The sequence below is a fragment of the Triticum dicoccoides genome, chromosome 6B, assembly GCF_002162155.2.
Source record: "Triticum dicoccoides isolate Atlit2015 ecotype Zavitan chromosome 6B, WEW_v2.0, whole genome shotgun sequence".
In the NCBI taxonomy this organism is placed as follows: domain Eukaryota; kingdom Viridiplantae; phylum Streptophyta; class Magnoliopsida; order Poales; family Poaceae; genus Triticum; species Triticum dicoccoides.
Window position 1 is genome coordinate 195,701,185 of NC_041391.1, and position 19,038 is coordinate 195,720,222.

The window sequence follows — 19,038 nt, forward strand, 5'->3', positions numbered from 1 at the left end:
TTCTTGGCAGGTGCAATGAACTGCTAAGGGAGTTCAGTTGCTCTCTCTACTGGTTTCTAGGTGAGGGTCCGATTGATTTCTCGATCCCTACCTTGTGGGCGGCTAGTCCTATTTATAGGCAAAGGCCCAGGGCCTCTTCCCAAATATTGAGCGGGAAGGGCGCCAACAATTGGCCATTTTGAAGGGGAACATCTAGTACACTTATCCTGACTAAAGTTGGTCCTCGCCTGCCAAAGGCTCTGGTGGTGACGCCGGCTTGGGCTCCATGATGACTTCCATCCTGCCGTTCTGCTGGTCTTGGTCTTGTTGCACCAAAATGGATGCCTTTGCTTGATGCTCTCGCCTGCGCTTGCCCCCTTTGCACCAAAGAGGAAAGAAGGACACTGTGCGGGCTGGCGCCCGCCTGACGCCCCGGGTCGTCATGGCTTGCGTCACGGGCACCTCGCGAGGTACCCTGCCTTGATCTCTCCGCCTCCTCGCGAGCCAGCCTGACGAGGCCATGCCTGAGGAAGCCTCCCGTCGTCCGCCCTGCGAGGCTTGGCCCCTCGCGAGGGTCTTGAACTCATGTTGATGAAGATGGGCCATGTTGGGCCGCCCCTTGAGCCACGCCGCAGGCCGCAGGCAGGCAAGTCTGGGGACCCCCGTTCCTAGAACGCCGACAGTGCTTCCTATGGATAGTAGCCCCTGAGACTCTGGTTGCCCGCCATAGGCAGCAAACGGGGGATCATATAGTAATGGTTGCGATGTGCATGTGCGCATGTATCTAAGGATCCGGCAGTCGACCAGTCTGTTGAAGTTGTCGAACTAAGGAGGCAGATCGGATCTATCGATGCCGATATCACACTGGTGAACAAGCGGCTGGAAGAGTCACAGGGTATGTACTCTGCTTCCCTTATTATGTTGTATAGGAAAATACGAGAGGGGCATAATATTAATGCAATGCGTTTGTACTGCATATGGTGCTGCTGCCGTGGAGGCCCTGAGGGCGGAACTTGCTCAGGCCAAGGAACAAGCTCGCGCTAGCAATGCGGCTGCCCTAAAGGTGGCCGAAGAATTGAGAGCCGAACATGTTGCTCATCGCCGAAGCGAGGAAAAGATAGCCGAAATGGCTGTGGAGTTAATGCCGCCGACCGGATGTACTCCTTGAAAAGGAGTATAAGGCTAGTTCGGCCGAGCTGGACAAGGCACTTAATGCCACCAAAGAGATGCGGACCGAGATCCGGGGTATGCGGGAGGAGCTCCAACAGGCCGACAAAATTGTGGTTGGGGGCTCCTACTTACTGCGGATGAAGTTTTTGGATCCGAAGTATGCTCCCCTGGCTGGACGCTGGAGTCCTGCAGATGCATATGCGGATTTGGCGAATAGTACAGCTGACGCTGCCAAGTTCTTCAAGGATCAAGGCGATAAGGAAGTGGAGAAGCTCTTTTGGTCGCAATTCAATGCTCCCACTCGCCCGCTGCTATTAAATGAGAAGGTGGCTGCTGTGGCGGAGCTTCACAGGTTGTCCGGGCTTGCAATGCGGTCTGTAATAGACCATCTTTGGCCGAAGGGGCCTAAGCCGGACAGTTACTTTGGTTTGGTGCAACAATTCCTTGGGGCCGTGTCTCGGATCAACGTCATGAGGAGGTCGGCGTGCATAGAGGGTGCATAATTGGCTCTTGCCCGCATTAAAGCCTATTGGACGGATATGGAGGCCACCATTATAGCGACCCAGGATCCGGCGGGAGGCCAATATCCGGCCGAGCACTACTTGGCGCAGGTCACAGAAGGTGCCCGCCTAATAGAGGCGCAGTGCTCGAAGAATGTTTTGTTCGAGTGATAAGTCGAATCATTGTAAAAAACAATGTTTATTTTGATTATGAGGCTATATTTACACTTTTTGCCTGAAAATATGATTGTGTCCCCTGTGCGGCCGTTTATATATATATATATATATATATATATATATATATATATATATATATATATATATATATATATATATATATATAGGACAAATGTTTCCTACAAGCAGTGGTAGTTACCACCACTTGTGTTTTGTATGTTGTATGTAGTATCTGTCGAAACCGAGAGTATGTACGTGTAGTATGTAGTATATAACAATGTTTAGGTAGTATATATACTAATTTTCAGGTAGTATGTATCATATTTTGAGTATGCTCTTTTTTACCATCCTACCACCCGGTGTATATATAGGGAAAATCCATCCTACCACCCGGTGGTAGTTACCCCACATATCTCATATACTACCATGTAGTACTATATATACTACTTTATCATTTTAAATATATTCATATACTATATATAAGATATTTCAAAGCAAGTTACATGAAAAAATTGCATATGAATCCATAGTTTTTGTTATATTTGTGAAATACGTATATATTTGTACGTAAAAAAGAGCATACTCAAAACATGGTATATACTACCTAAAAATTAGTATATATACTACCTAATCATTGTTATATACTACATACTACACGTACATACTCTCAATTTTGACAGATACTACATACAACATACAAAATGCAAGTGGTGGTAACTACCACTGCTTGTAGGAAACATATATATATAAGTAATCCGAAAGTTAGTAGTCATTGGCTTCCGCCCCCATGCATACAATGCGGGGGTGTTCGCGAAAAATATGCTTAATCACACTTGATCCAACGTCTTGGTCCATTAAGGAGGTGATCGCATGTCGAACTAGGCAAGCGGACTATATAGCTGTAACACTTTCGCTTAGCCATGGGAGTCTAACGGTGGGGCTACTATCTAGCCCCTGGTACCTTCGCGTGCATCTGAATACGGGCGTGTATGTACATGGCCAGGAAACAACCCTTCATTAATGCGGAGGAATCCTAAATATTCCGGTGAGTCTTCGAGTGGTTGAACAGTCTCTCGCTGTATCATGACAGTCAGTTTTCGACTTTCTCTACTGAGGTGCTCATCCGAAATAACCAGGGCACAATCGCAGTAGTTCTCCTTTGGCCGCCTTAGCCGATAATAACGGAATGTAAGGCGGCAAACCCAGGAGCCGGGCAAACCCAACATTTGACCAAAGACATGATTCGGAGCTGATGCATATAAGGCCAAACTCATGACGCCGAACACTCCCGAAGTTATTCGGTCTTTGTAAAAGAAAATAGGTTGAAGAAAGCCTATTATAAACCCTATATTTCCAGGTACGTGCGTTTAATCTGTCGTGGCGAAATGCCAATAACGGCAGTATCCTCTGTGGGTATGGAACCCATGAGATAGTTAAACAACAGAGGCAGTAGAAAAGGTTTACACAGGGGCTTAATCTAAAAAGAAACCTGTTGAACGGGCCCTGCTGCACGTCTGCGCCTTTGTCTCTGTTGTGTCGTATCCTGGAAGGGTATCGCGCGAACGTTGTCTGTGGAAAAAAGAAAACTCGTAGGAGAGTATAACGTAAGTATGCAATGGATAATAAAAGTGTAAGATGTTGGCCTGCCAATAAGGTTGAGCCAAGTGTGGGGTTGTATTAAATATTTATAGCCCCTGGTGTCCGCTATGGGATTACATATACGGTGCCTTGGTTCAGTTTTATCCGGGCTACCGGACTCGTCTAACCGTGTCTGTGGTCTTAATGACCAGTCATGTTTTTGATATTGGAGGCCGCTTATAGTCCGGCCGCTAGGGCCGTCACGTGTTCCTCTGCGCATGAAGAGCACTCTGTGATTCCGTTAACGGTGATGATGCCACGTGGACCGGGCATCTTGAGTGTAAGGTAGCCATAGTGCGGCAATGCGTTGAAGTGGGCGAAGGCCATTCTTCCAAGCAATGCATGGTAGTCGCTTTGGAAGGGTGCGATGGTGAAGAGTAGTTCTTCGCTTCTGGAGTTGCCTGGGGAGCCGAATGTTACTTCCAGCACGACGGAGCCCCTGCCGTAGGCTTCAACGCCTGGTATCACCCCTTCAAAGGTGGTGTTTCTTTGGCTAATTCTGGATGGGTTTATCCCCATTCTGCGGACAGTGTCCTCGTATATTAAATTGAGACCACTACCGCCGTCCATGAGGACACGGGTGAGACGATATCCGTTGATTATTGGGTCAAGCACCAAGGCCTCTGATCCTCTGCGTCGAATACTAGTTTGGCCGTCCGTGTGATCGAAGGTGATCGGATGAGACATCCAGTAGTCAGATGTGGGTACGATGGGCTCTATATCATGCGCGTCTCTGAGCGCGCGTTCGTGCCTTCTCGTGAATGTGTGAGTTGCGTGGATCATGTTTACTGTTTTAACCTCTGGCGGGAATTTTTTCTGTTCCCCAGTGTTCGGCTGGCGAGGTTCGTCCTCGTCTTCACTTGGTGTGTCCCTCCCCTTGTGTTCGGCATTTAATTTGCCGGCCTGCTTGAAGACCCAACATTATCTATGCGTGTGGTTCGCAGGTTTCTCGGGGGTACCATGAATTTGGCATAGTCTGTCCAGGACTTTGTTCAGGCCGGACAGTCCCTCTTTACTGCCTTTCAATGGCTTATTTTGCTGATCAGATCGAGAGCCCCTGAATCCGGCATTGACCGTTGTGTTGTTCGGACTCTCTTCCTTGTTTTGGCGTTTGTTTTTATTACGCCGTGGCTTCCCATTGCCATCCCTTATTTCGGATGTGCTAGGGTCGCTGGTGCCTTTACGGGCTAGCCAGCTATCTTCACCCGCACAAAAGCGGGTCATAAGGCTTGTTAAGGCTGCCATTGTCCTTGGCTTTTCTTGGCCGAGGTGTCGGGCGAGCCACTCGTCGCGGATGCTGTGTTTGAATGCTGCTAAGGCTTCGGCGTCCGGACAATCGACAATTTGATTCTTCTTAGTGAGGAATCTGTTCCAAAGCTTGCAGGCAGACTCTCCGGGCTGTTGGATTATGTGACTTAGATCGTCTGCATCCGGAGGCCGGACATAAGTCCCTTGAAAATTGTCCCTGAAAGCGTCCTCGAGTTTCTCCCAACTCCCAATTGAATTTTTGGGGAGGCTTTTCAACCAGTGTCGAGCCGGTCCCTTCAATTTGAGGGGAAGGTATTTGATGGTGTGGAGGTCATCTCCACGAGCCATGTGAATATGCAGGATAAAATCCTCGATCCAGACCCCTGGGTCTGTCGTTCCGACGTATGCCTCTATGTTCACAGGTTTAAAACCTTGTGGGAATGTATGGTCTAGTACTTCTTCGGTGAAGCACAGGGGGTGAGCAGCCCCTCTGTATCTGGACGCGTTGTGGCATGCAGTCGGTTGTTGTTGTGTCCGGTGTTTATTCCAAACTGGTATTTGGCTTGTATGATCATTTTGGTAACCATAATCCCTCGCCGGGGTGTGTCCTTTAGATCCTTAGATGGACCTGGCCGCACCGGCTTTCTTATCCAGATGCTCACGTAGATCGTGTGCGGCGTCAGTAGCCGTTCTGTTGCGGTTGTGAAGCGGTACGTCTGGTCTCCTAATCGTTTTATTCTTTGGTGGAACGGCCTCGTCGTCGAATTCTGGCAGTAGCTTGCGTTTTGGGTAGCTCTTTGTATGGCGATCGTCGCCATATCGTTCTTCAGTGTCTAGCACTTTATTCCATCTGCGATTGAGTGTTTCTTGTGCGGCTTTGAGTCGTTGCTTCTGCTTCTTTAGACTTCTCGATGTGTCCATAAGCTTTCTGTGGAGGTTGTCTCGTTCCACGGGTTCTTCCGGAATGATGAATACATCATCATCCGGACTGTGTTCTTGTCCTGGGGCGGTTTGATGAGCTCGTCCCTCCGGATCATTGTGATCGGGCATCTGCTCCGAACTCGGTTCGGCGTGACCTGGCTCGTCCTGCTCCATCGCTGGGTCCATGTGGTCGTTATTACCTTCGGGGTTTACTAGTATGTCGATCCTTCTTGTGCTCTTGTCGCTATTTTTACTATTGCTGGACTTTGAGCGGCGCCTGCGCTGCCGTTTTGGCTTTTGCCCAGGTGTTTTATCTTCCGGATTATCGCCGTCGTCCTCCTTGGGCGTATCCACCATGTATATATCGTGTGACAAGGTAGTAGTCCCGCGCCCCAGAGATTCTGAAGCTTCTCCTGCATCGTCGTCCATACCGCCGATGTCTTCGGAGTCGAAGTCAAGAACGTCGGTTAAATCATCGATCGTGGCAATGAAGTAGGTGGTGGGTGGGCAGTGAATTCCTTCGTCGCCTGCTTCCCACTCAAGCCGGACATAGTTCGGCCCAGAGCCTCCTGACAAAGAGAGAGACTTTAATGAGTTCAGCATGTCGCCAAAGGGCGAGTGCTGGAAGATGTCCGCAGCGGTAAACTCCATTACCGGAGCCCAACCTGGCTTGGCTGGCTCGATGGTGTGCGGACCGGAACCAACAACCGGATACGAGTCCGAGGGCCCGGGGTTACAGGCTTCCACGGAGTGAGACCTGTGTTCGGCTCCACCGCCGATGAGTATGCGGCCTGCGGGGCGGGGTCCACCCCTCCGTCCTTAGGCAACGCAACCTGCTCCGGATTTAGATCCGGGGCTACTGCAGGGGTGATATCCCGAGCATCGTCCGACAGCAGGTCTAAGCCGTGCTCATCGTGGCTGTTCAGTGCTCCTGGCGCAGGCCCAAATCCGTCGAAGATCAAGTCTCCGCGAATATCCGCCGTGTAGTTCAAGTTTCCGGACCTGACCTAGTGGCCAGGGGCGTAGTTGTCGATCTGCTCCAGATGGCCAACGAATTGGCCCGCAGTGCGAAGCCGCCGAACACGAAGATCTGTCCGGGGAGAAAATTCTCGCCCTGGGCCGTGTTGTTGACGATTGAAGGTGCCATCAAGCCGTACAGCGATGACACAGAGGAACTCTCAATGAAAGCACCAATGTCGGTGTCAAAACCGGCGGATCTCGGGTAGGGGGTCCCCATCTGTGCGTCTCAGGCTGATGGTAACAGGAAGCGAGGGACACAATGTTTACCCAGGTTCGGGCCCTCTCGATGGAGGTAAAACCCTACTTCCTGCTTGATTAATAATGAAGATATGAGTAGTACAAGAGTAGATCTACCACGAGATCGTAGAGGCTAAACCCTAGGAGCTAGCCTATGATGATATGATTGTAATTGTGATCGGCCTTCGAAGGACCAACCTCTCCGGTTTATATAGACACCGAAGAGGGCTAGGGTTTACACGGAGTCGGTTACAAGGAAGGAAATATAATATCCGGATCGCCAAGCTTGTCTTCCACGCAAAGGAGAGTCCCATTCGGACACAGGCCGGAGTCTTGAGTCTTGTATCTTTACGCTCCAATAGTCCGGATGATGTATATAGTCCGGCCGTTCGGATACCCCCAAATCCAGGACTCCCTCAACTTTGTTGAACCTTTTACTTGTTCAATAATATGGCTGTATGCATCGTTCCGATGCAGAGGCCGGGGGATAACCTCCTTTTTGAAAAAAAAAATATTACAGTAAAGGTTCTAAAATCAAGATGAAAATGCCTTAAATATCAAATGTCGATGGGATATCAAATCATTAATTCTATTACATCAAGATGCACTCTCACAGATGTTGAGATCAAGATGTAGTGCAATAGGCTACCAACCTGACAGAAAAGAAGAACTAAATCTGAATCTACTCACTAAGATACTTTATCTGCAGTGTTATCATCTCATGGTTATGCTACTGTTCTAATACTTATACCTTGAGAGATAGTTGGAAGAAATTACCTGACTAGTGAGGCTGAGCCTCCACCCAACCATCATCAAAGAAATATATGTCGAGCAGTCGGGCGACCTCCTAAGCAATCACCAGGTCATTGTTGTTCTTTGCCAATTGGTGACCTTGGTCGGACGGGTCGGATCTTAGACCCATACAGCCCTTCTCGATCTTACATCAAATGGGTGTTTGGGAGGGGCAAAGGCCAAAATAATCCATGTAAGCCCTCCAAAAAAAATTCTTCACGACTTGGTTCAAAGATGGAGGGAGGGGGGGCATGGTCCGCTCAGACTAACACATAGACCCGCCTTTGCTTGCATCCCTAATAGAAATGTCGCCCAACAAGATCACTTAAAGTGTTCTGCACCCCAATGAAGCTGCAGTTATAGAATGCGGCTTTATCTCCGTTGATCTGCAAAGCGACTGTCAGGACAGGTGAAGCTACACTTGTAGAATGCAGCTCTGTCTTCGTTCATCTGCAAAGCAATTGTGATGACAGGTTCTCCCACGTACGTGTTCTACGTCAAAAATTGTCTGAATGTTTTAGAAGACAAAGAAGGAGTCTAGTGTTTAGGTATATACGAAAATTTGCAAGCGCGGACGAGCTCGCACGCTCTCGGAATCGCCAGGCGCTCGTTTCCTTCGTGATATGAGCTGCGCCAGGTATTGTCGGGCGTATAGGTTTCCTTAGATCCTTATTTTTCGGCCATATGGGTGGTGGCAGACCCACGTGCATAACGGACGGCCATTTGCTGGAGGTAGCGACCACATCCTGGACCGATCCGTGCCATTGGTCACGCTTTACATGCAAGATGGTACGTAACGGGCGACCCGTGAACGTCGACTGCAACTGCGACTGGGGCACACCAGGTAGCTGCGAAGTAATAGTAGTTCTTGCTAGATTAGACCATATTGAAGTCATACGACACAAACAGAGGCTCGATGTCCGTCACATATCAGGCTAATACTCTTGCCATGCGATTGAGACACACACATTCACAGGTACTGGAACGAGATACACTTTTTCATGTGTGCAGAGCTAGCTAGCTACTCCATCCATGCAGCTTGATTGATTGTAGTACGAGCAGCTTCCTGCTTGCTGCTAAATATGCACGGAATTCTTGCTTGCGGCTGCATTAGATGGGTTCGCCGGCTGCTTGCCGCATCTGTTGGCAGTAGATGGATTCACCGGCGGCTTGCTGATGCATCTTCACGGAATGTCTCGTGCTGTTGCACGCAACTGCCAAGAGGATGAGTCAACGGCCGTCGATGAGCCAAGCTGCCAAAGGATGGAAGGAGCAACATATGTTGGAATACCATGTAATTTTGCTATTGGTTTTTTCTCAACAACATAGAAACTGCGCTTTTAGATTGAAAATCTCTCTGATTGCTTGCCATGCTCCGCCACTGGTTCCAGCCGGGCTAGATGTGGTAGTTACAGGTGTTGGGAGGAGTCTTGAGCATGACACCAACCCATTGTCAGCACTGTGTTTCAATTTGTGCTGTTGATCAGTACTAGAAAATTGCCTGTTGAGCACGGAAATAGAATCCAGAACAAAAACACTAGGGAATACCTGCTGCAGCTGGGATGTACCCCAGAGTTTATGTCCATGAAAAAGTAGCAAAACGCTAGTCCGGAAATAATTCACAAAGACATCGGCATAGGCTGTGTAGAATAAGCTTGCTGGTCCGGGTGTGCTTCTTTATCATTTGCCTAATCAGGGCCGACGCCAACATTGGGTCCATCACCTACAGAGTTTTTGCCTTCAATGCCTCATAAAGGCACCAGCCATCGTCCACTATCAGCGCCTCCATGAACTGGAAAATGGAAATGATGTGAAAAGCCTTGCATGTTCATCCCAGTCACGATACTGTGCATCACACTTTGTAGGCTCACTTACCTTTTAGCATTCGCACAAGTCGTACCGGAGTTTCTGCTTGTTGAACATCCCGAATATCCTGTCCCAGCGAGGTTTCTTTTGGCCACACATGAATTCATGCTGCATTGTTTCATAAAATGTAAATTATGATAATTCGAAGCATTAAGCACTGGACAAATGGCATTGAAGGGGGTGCTAACAGTATGCGCCGCGAAACTCGGGTTCATCAAACACCGCGAGCGGGGAGCTCCTCCTGGGTAAAGCTTGTCGTCTTTGAAGTTTCAACTGCATCATGCGGACAGATGCGCCCATCCCACAATCTGGCCCATAGTTTGCCAACATGGCATGCCTGTCAAGCTCCCGCTTGTAAAACTCACGGTTCGAAAAACAACTTTCTGCAACATGTGGGGATTCATTTTACAGCGGAAAAGGTACTCGGAACAAATGTACAATGCACATGTGTGTGCCACCACCCTAAACAATCACACAAAACCGCGTCGAGAATAAACGAACTGCAGGAATCTCATTTCATATTCCTGGCCCCACTAGCGACTTGGAACCTGGCCTCACATATATATTAAGGTGTCATGGTCGTATACTATTTGTTTTAACATTTGCCATGATTAGTAAACACAATTTGTTTCGAGAATTGCCATGAGATAACTATAATTTTGTTTCAAGATGTTGCTGTGATTTAGAAAACAGAATTCGTAAAATTGTTGTGTCATAGTTACAAATTTTCCTAAAATTGGCCATGTGATGGGAAAGATGATGTCAGAATTTTGTTGTGTGGCCCATAGAAATTCTTTCAAACTTGTCATGTTATAGAGAAAAAAATTCGCTCACGAATGTCATGGACCACTACAAGACATTTTCAAAATATTGCCAATGTAGATAATAATCAGTACACACTACTACAACGCATCAGATGCTATTTGCCAAAAAAAAAACCGCTTAAGATGTCATCTTCCTGTCAGACCCCCATGTTTTTTTAACAGAGAAAGGCGCCAAAAGCGTCATATATTTCAGCTCATGAAGATAACACATTGTCAATTACATAACACTGCTAGGGATAACAAAGAAGAAAAACTTGTATTAAAGGGCAATTCTTCCTGAAATGAGCTGAGCAGAACACATTTAAAGATAGGTTCTTTTTTTTTTGCGGGAAACATTTAAAGAGGAACACCCAAGATAGGTTGTCCCAGAGGCGGCGCTCGAACCCCAGCAACGGTCCTTGGCCGGTCGGAGGTCCGGCGCGCCGAGGCCGTCGGTCGCCACATGCTCCTCCTGCTCCGCTCTCTTCCGCTTCTACGCGGGTGAAGCGGCCTCGCCGGCCAGTGGCGGCCGGCAGGTGCGCGCGAGCAACTGCAAGCAAGACGGCCCCGGCGATGCGTCCGCGCGTGCGTCTACTGGTGTGTGTGTGTGTGTGTGTGTTTTGTTTGTTGGCGGGGCGGGGGTGGGAGATGAGTAGGGAGAGAGCTGTACAAATCGGATGGTACATGCAGTCCAACCATCCTGTCCCAATGGAACGATTCGTCAATTCCCGTCACTTAACGCCGTGCCCATAACCCCGCTGTACCGACCAAGGCCTGTATATTAACTACCTACACTTTTAAACCCACACCGTATTTCCACGATCCATTATTGTCACCCGCATGTGCACGCTGCACCATTGGTCCGTTTACCAGGAGCACGCGAGCTCGTGTGTACTATCGCCACTCTCGCAGATAGATCAAGGCTAAAACCACTAACTTAAGCTTATCCAATTGCTCAAGACAAAGATAGACTCATATTTAATGCCTTGAAGGTAAGCAACCTTGCCATGAAGTTTCCTTCATCGATGTCCATGGTGGTTGTTTCATTGGTCACATGGGGACGACGCATGTGAGCATTCTTTGGCACCTGGTAGTCGTCCCACTTGATCGAGGAGTCGTTTAGCTTTGGAGTCAAAGTTAAGTCTTCGGACACCAAGGTTAAGTCTTTGTGTAGGAGTTGGATGTCTTGCCCCACAAGTCAGTCCACATATGCTATGATATGAAATTTGACCGTTAGCCACCTATTGTGTGTATGTTAGTGAATGTGCCCCCAACGGTCATATCAGTCATCTTCGGTTGCTCCCCAACTATAAATAGCCCCCTACCTCAATCCTTTTTGGTTGGTTGATCCGCGTGATTTGACAAGTGTTGTCTGAGAAACCCTTCCTGGCACTAACACGAGGAGTCCTAAGTGAGGAAAACCCGCAAAGCCTAAGAACTAAAACTGTTATTGAGCATCAACGAAGAACTCAATCAAAGCCTAGCTTGGACGTGCTACTCTTGAGGATTGCGCATCCTCTAGACGGTTGGCGTTGTTTAAGAGCATCCATCATGTGGATTCGTCAAAGAACAAGTACGTAGCGATCCAAAGATCACCGCAAGATCTATCACGGGTGATTGGGTGAGTTCAAGGAACTTAGCTCACGGAGAACAAGGCAAAGACTTGTGTGTTCACAATTGTGGCTCAGCCTCTTCAACCCAGACGTTGAACCGTGTCGGGAGTTTGAACTGGGGTAAACAAATCTCTATGTCTTCGCTAAGCAACGAATTCTAATTCCTCGCTCACTTATACTTTCTATAATCTGTTGAGATCTGAAGAATTTCTCCTTCTTTCTCTGTGATTGGTGCGAAGACTACTGAGTACTTTCATTCTGTTTCCACTGCTTAGATTTCTGCCAAGTGTTGTACTTTGTTCATTCTGTGAAGACTTTCATATGTACTTAGATGGTTTGATTTACTCGCATCTATAGCATGTACTCCCTCTGTACCGAAATACATGTCGCTGGAGTAGCTAAACTTCAGCTACTCCAGCGACATGTATTTCGGTACAGAGGGAGTATGTGTTCTGTTCATGTGATGGCATGTTTTCCGTTAATTAACAATTCTGTTGCATGCCCTTTAGTTTATCTAGTTGTTCTGTTCATGGGCTGGGGGGATGACCGGAAAGAGTTGAAGCAAACTTTGCCTGTTTCAAAAAGAAAAATACATAGGACAGTCCACCAGAACCCGAGAATGATGACCCGCCACCCTTATGAAGGTCCTTCAATCAGGAAAGTTTTGCCTAAAGAGATGTTCCATTGACTGCCTCCAGAGCACATATGTTAATATGTAACTGAAAACTACAGGAATGGTGGCGTAGCAAAAGAGAGCACTATTAGTCGTTGCTTAAAATCTCATAATGTAACGCTGTAGCATGTGCACCGTCAATAGAATAAGAAAGCTAACTAATTGTGTCTACAACCATCATGGAATTAAGACCTGTAGGTTACAGTCAATCTAACTATTGCCATGTTGTTTCTTCTTCCTTCTGTGTTTTGGTTTGACAGCATCTATTAGACTCTTAGGTGATCTGCTTTCCTTGACCTCATCCGACTCTCCAGCCGTTCCAGAATTCAACACGCTTTTCACCTCTGGATTAGATTCAGTCAACATTGGCTTGGTATCCTCATGCTTGCCGTCATTTGGTATAGCTGGCGGATCTGCATATTCCAAGGAAATTTCCAGAATTGAGAAGGATGGGTATGTGTGTCATATCAAAGAATCGTTCTTGTCCAGTTAGGTGAACAATAGTTTTCTACAGTAAAAACATGCAATAGTTCTGCTGACGGTTTAACTTTTTTAAAAACCTCCATGGGAATAGAGAATGTAACATGCCTTTGTTTGGTACATTCTCTCGGAAACAGGCATGTTCAACAAAAAAGAACCAACTAGAAGGATATTGGTCGACCGGAACAAGACAGACATATATACATATCAAAAAATGAAAAAGAATCATGTCATGTTAATGATTTTATTGGCTCACTTCGCCATGGAGAATAACTCCGCCAAAGCATGCTTAGCATATGTAACACATGTTTCAGCACTTTTATAGAGCATATTTCATGGCTAGTGAAGACTATAATTGAAAGCTGAAGCATGAACCCAATGTTCGGGAAATTCATTGTAGATAGTAAGCACTCAGATCATGCAACTAGAAAAAAAATGAAAATAACAGGTGAACAAAATTCACAGTACCAGGAAACTGAGAGATTCTGAGGGAGCTTAACGAAACTCCTTTGGAGTATGGATCCCTACAATGCAAAAATCAGGGTGGTTGGCAAAACTTATATCAAGCAACTATCTAATGCACACATTTAGAAAGGTGCAGCACTCCAGTAGCTACCAATTTGATGGGCCACCAACGAATGTGGATGTTTGTTTGTGTTTAACGGTTCGGTCCACAGTCAAGGGAGGAATCCTTTTTATATTTTGATGATCATCATCACCTTTGCTTATCTGCTGACCATCATTGGGTGCCTTCGAGGCTTGGTTTTCCAATGCACTATGAGTGCTCTCCTCCATAGTTACATCAGGAACGTTAACTTTTTTAGCCACTAATGCTGGAGTACGCTTTACTTTCTGCAATGCCTTTTCAGTAGTGTAATCATCGACCTGAAAAAAAAAAGAATAACATGGGTTTGATCCTTAGAATAACATGCATATATGATCGTCAAAATAGAACAAGGTTCAGAAAGTCACAGAATTTCTAGGCACCTGGCTCATTCAGAGAGCCACTCAACACACATGCTGATGGACTGATCCAGGGTTTGATTTGCTACTTTGAGACAAACCACCAAGAGGCCAAGATAGGGGTCAATTTGGTAGCAGATGGGTGTGGTAACCAGGCCCATGGCACCAATGGCAGTGCCATCCTAAGAAGCACCGATATGGAGATACGGACACGGGGATACGGCAGGGTATATAAATATTTAAAAAGATAAATATCATGTAATAAAGATTAAATGATAATTTTTCGACGGGAGATTTTTTAAGTTGAGAGTACTGGATACATGTTGTCTCAGTTTCATTAATGAAGGACTTTGAGCAGGTGGATACGTAATAAGGCCCAGTTTCAGAAAACCCTAGACTAAGTCAGTTCCTCCACCTGTACCCATTCTCATTCTGCCTCCCTTTGCTCTAGCTGCTCGAGCGCTGCAGAACAGGAGATAACGACTGCGCCAGCGCATGTACCTTCTTGCTCGTCGGTAGCTTCTGTCAACATCTTCCTCTCCGCTTGAATCTTCCTCCCTGGCGGCCGCAGTCTCCATCTTTCTCCCTGCCCAGAGCTTCTTCCTTGTTGGCAGCCACCTTCCCATCTTCATCCCAGACTGGATCTTCTTCTCGCCAATGGCCACCATTCCCATCTCCCTCCCTGCCCATTATCACAGCCATATCTGCCCAGTGTCCCAGCCTATCCGCTTGAATCTTCCTCCCTGGCGGCCGCAGTCTCCATCTTTCTCCCTGCCCAGAGCTTCTTCCTTGTTGGCAGCCACCTTCCCATCTTCATCCCAGACTGGATCTTCTTCTCGCCAATGGCCACCATTCCCATCTCCCTCCCTGCCCATTATCACAGCCATATCTGCCCAGTGTCCCAGCCTATCCCTATTTATTTTAATTATTTAATATTGGAAAAAGAGGATACTTGGGGATACACGTATCTCCACATATCCCAGTGATCCCTGTATTCCATATGTACCACAACAGGACACGACCAATGTCGCCATATCGATGCTTTCTAGTGGCCACATGGCTGACCAGCACAATGTCAACTTTCTATTTTCCTATCATCTTTTTGTTTCCCTTTTTATGCTACACAGGGATCTTCAGCATAGAACTTTGTGGGTGGCTTTTGGCTTAGTGTTTTGATCTTCAATTATAGAGTTCATGAACTGCATTCCCGATTCAGAACCCCTGCTATAGTTTCATATTTCATAGAACATTAAAGCAGATATCCAAATCGTAATGCCATATTAGTGATGCAACTTGACTCACCTCTCTCTTTATTTTGCTTGTTATATCAGCAGCTTTAACCGAAGCAATCCTTAAACACTGCATGATAACACTTGACATGACACCCTCTCCACCAGCTTTCTGAATGGCACAGACATCACCATTCGAGTTAATTGTAGCTGTCATCCTTCCTCCCATAACAGCTTCTTCCTTGTACGTTGGATCGATAACCTACATACAGGAATATAGCCAAAGACTGTCAGAAGAAGAGAGCAACAGGATGATTGCTAATAACACACCTTTCATGTTCAGAAATATTGAAATATACCATGATATTACCGTCACCAAAATATGCAAAGGTGACAGCTATGGGGAGATGATGAATTGTTAGGGGAAGTGGGTCCCTGACCTGTAAAATACAATAAAGATAGAACATAAGATAAATTTGATGGCAGTATAAACGACAGGACCAGCATCTGATAGTTAATAATGGGGTTGTTTTTGTGAGTACATATACAGGAAGCTCCGCAAGTCATGTATATTTGGTACTTCTCATTATAGCGACACAGCAAACTGGAGAATGTGGTGCTTTGTAGGTCCGGCTAGAACTTCGAGGAATGTGTAAGCAAGAGAATATACAATATAACCTTATATGCCTACCTCAGAGTCATGTACTGTAACTTGCTGACCATCATCCCCACTAACCGTACATTCAGGCCTCCGGAATGTAGACAAAGCTGCCAATGCAGCGATGTTAGCTGCATCAATGAGATTCCTGAGAAACGTCCATATCATTTCACGCGGTTAGCGCTCTACCCAGAAGTATTAACTCATTAATTACATCAGTAGGAAATATACAACCCATACCCCTCATTGTCCAAAATGTGAAGGTCAACACGCACCGACCAGACATGCTTCCCTGCAACAACACACAGGGATTCCATATCCACGGCTCTGCTCTCCCTGTGACACCACCGAGAATCCTCATTAAACTCCACACTTAAACTCTTTGACAAAAAAAGAACTACCAAACAGCCATCTGGAGACCTTAGGCCACGATCAATGACACGGCCCAACTCAATCGCTGCTTCCCCAGGTCGCCCCGGCTCAAAGGCAGGATCAGCCATGGGCGAGAACTCGGTGAATATGGCCAGCGTGCCCTCGTTAGGCCTGTCCTTGTACGGCTGGACCAATTGGGCAGTCACATAACCCATCACACGCGTTTCGCCGAGCTCCACCTCCGCCGAGCCATCCTCCCTACAGATTCCAACAGCAACTTCAGCCAAACATTGATGCGCGGGCAAAAACGTTCCCTAGCTCAAAGGAAGGGATGGGGAGGGGACTGAGTCAAGGTACCTTCCGAATGCGATTTTGAGCTTGCGGAAATCGAACGGGCGGCGGCCGTCGACGCGGAGGTCCGACTGGAGGGCTTGCTCGATGAACTCCCGCTCGTTCACCGTCGGGCGCCACCGCGGATCCATCATCTCGTTGCTCGCCGGCGGCGGGAGCTAGGGTTTTAGACGCGGCCGAGGCGGGGGCGGGGTTGTTTCTGCCCTTTTGAGTGAATCTCTACTCCTAATGCCTTAATGTCTCAGTTGGTAGGTCGCGTTTCGAGTTTATTTTCGTCCCACCTCATCCGGTTTTTTTTGTACTTCTTTGGTACTTCCTTCCACCTCCCATCCGTTTTATTTCGCTGGTTTTTTTTCGTCCCTCCCCCACCCCATCGGTTTAGTTTCGCGTCACCCTCTCACACAACGAAAAAAATCTTAACGGATCATAACTTTCCATGCTGGTGCAAGTTATTTTTAGTAATGTCTTTATGTGAAAGAATCAATCACGATCAATCTTTAAATATCAAATTTAAATTAATTAACCTTACTTTAAATTGCTCAATCACATTAATTAGGAAACAAAATAACCAATTTTAAGAAAATATCTAATCTTAATGGAGGGTATTACATACCAAACATAGGTACGTCATTAGCTCGCTTCCTTCCCTTCTCTTTCCTTCGTCCCTCAGTCACATGCTCGTGGTGCTGAAGTGGCATCGACAGGCGATGGCGGCGAGGACAGCACGTGGCAGCCCCTGAAGCACGAACACGACTGCACCTCGGGTCTGCCGTCTCCCAAGATATGGGTGAGTTCTCGTGATGCCCACCCTAAACCCTCACGTCCTACAAATTCCTCAACCTCTACCATCTCGATTTCGTTCATGCTCTGATCCAAATGACGATGCAGCTCCGGCCGATTGACAATGAAGGTTTGCCATCCTTCCTCTCAGCACCCACTCCTGGAGGAACGACACGCCATGCCGATCGAACCCCGTCGAGATCACTCAACAAGATTGCTATTCGGAAGTTTTTTGTCAAAAAGTGAAGAGTGGGACGGGATCTGCACTTTTGTTAATATCTCTACTCCTAATGTCTCAGTTGGTAGGTCGCGTTCCGGGTTTTATTTTCGTCCCACCTCATCCGGTCTTTTTTGGTACTTCTTTGGTACTTGCTCCCACCTCCTGCTCAGCTGAGACGGTTTATTTTTGTACTCCCTCCCACCTCCCAGGTAGTTCCCTCCACGCAAAAAAAAATCGAACCAACCAATCTCTACTCCTAATGGAGCAGTTGGTAGTCTTCGCCGGTCAATATTCGTCCCACCACTTTCGTTCGGTTTTTTTCCGTAGGTTAACTGTCGTAGATTTTTTTCGTCGCCTCACCCACTTCATCGGTTTATTTTCACTTCACCCTCTCACACAACGAAAAAAACTGAATGGATCAGAACTTTCCATACTGACGCAAATTATTTAGTAATGTCTTTATGTAAAAGAATCAATCACAATCAATCTCTAAAGATCAAATCTAAATTAATTAATCTTCATAACGTTTGTTTCCTTTCGAATCACGTCCATAATTTTCTTTCCTTGTTTGGGCAGAAACTGTTTGGTAGCAGAGATTAGGAAGCTTTCTATGAGTGTAGTAATAGGAAGTATTTTTTTTTGACGATTCGTTTCCATGCATGATGATAGTAAATTATGCCAACATTCACCACTATTTATCAATGTCATCAATCGTATCCATTTCTACCAGTTTTAAGGGAATCTGCTCGCTATGTCTTTTTTAAGGGGATCCGCTCGCTAATTCGTCGTCACATGTTATTTTCACAAACAATCTCTACTCCTAATGGAGCAATTGGTAGCCTTGTACGGTTTATTTTTGTCCTCCTCCCACCTCCCCTGGTTTTTTTCATCCTCTCTCCCACCTCCCAATTTCGTTGGTTTTTTCGTCGGTTTTTACTCGCCCCCTCCCACCTCCCAATTTCGTCCGGTTTTTATTCGTCCCACCTCCCAGCACCCCCTCGTACTGGTTCTTTTTCTCTCCACTCTTTCCTTGCAAACCAATAATTTCCTAACATACAAAAGATCACGAATCTATCTTTCCTTACCCGAACCAATCGCGCCCTACATCAGTGCATTTCTTTATTAAGAAAACTAACACGTAAATCTTAACGCATTGCAAACAAATCCTGTTATGGACCTAACTAATTTATTATGGAATCTATACGTGGTCGCATTGGTTCTTTTTCTCTCCACTCTTTCCTTGCAAACCACTAATTTTCTAACATACAAAAGATCACGAATCTATCTTTCCTTATCCGAATCAATCGATCCCTACATCAGTGCATTTCTTTATTAAGAAAACTAACAC

At 46.6% G+C, this 19,038-nt stretch overlaps 1 protein-coding gene across 3 annotated transcripts; it reads right to left on the reverse strand.

Moving 5' to 3' along the window:
- Positions 1-12,648: 12,648 nt before the first annotated feature.
- LOC119324026 (exosome complex component RRP45A-like) lies at positions 12,649-16,896 on the reverse strand. Of its 3 annotated transcripts, none has more exons than XM_037597748.1 (9): positions 16,697-16,896; positions 16,388-16,597; positions 16,208-16,303; positions 16,001-16,115; positions 15,669-15,749; positions 15,383-15,571; positions 13,734-14,002; positions 13,586-13,641; positions 12,649-13,050 (listed from the first exon to the last, which is right to left on the reverse strand). In XM_037597748.1, the coding sequence occupies exons 1-9, from the start codon at positions 16,822-16,824 to the stop codon at positions 12,848-12,850; spliced, it is 1,347 nt and encodes a 448-aa protein (XP_037453645.1). In that variant the 5' UTR covers positions 16,825-16,896; the 3' UTR covers positions 12,649-12,847. The 3 variants fall into 3 exon arrangements, with proteins under 3 accessions (XP_037453645.1, XP_037453646.1, XP_037453647.1); XM_037597750.1 differs by having other exon boundaries at positions 12,913-13,050; positions 13,837-14,002; XM_037597749.1 differs by lacking the exon at positions 13,586-13,641 and having other exon boundaries at positions 13,837-14,002.
- Between the last annotated feature and the right edge of the window lie 2,142 nt (positions 16,897-19,038).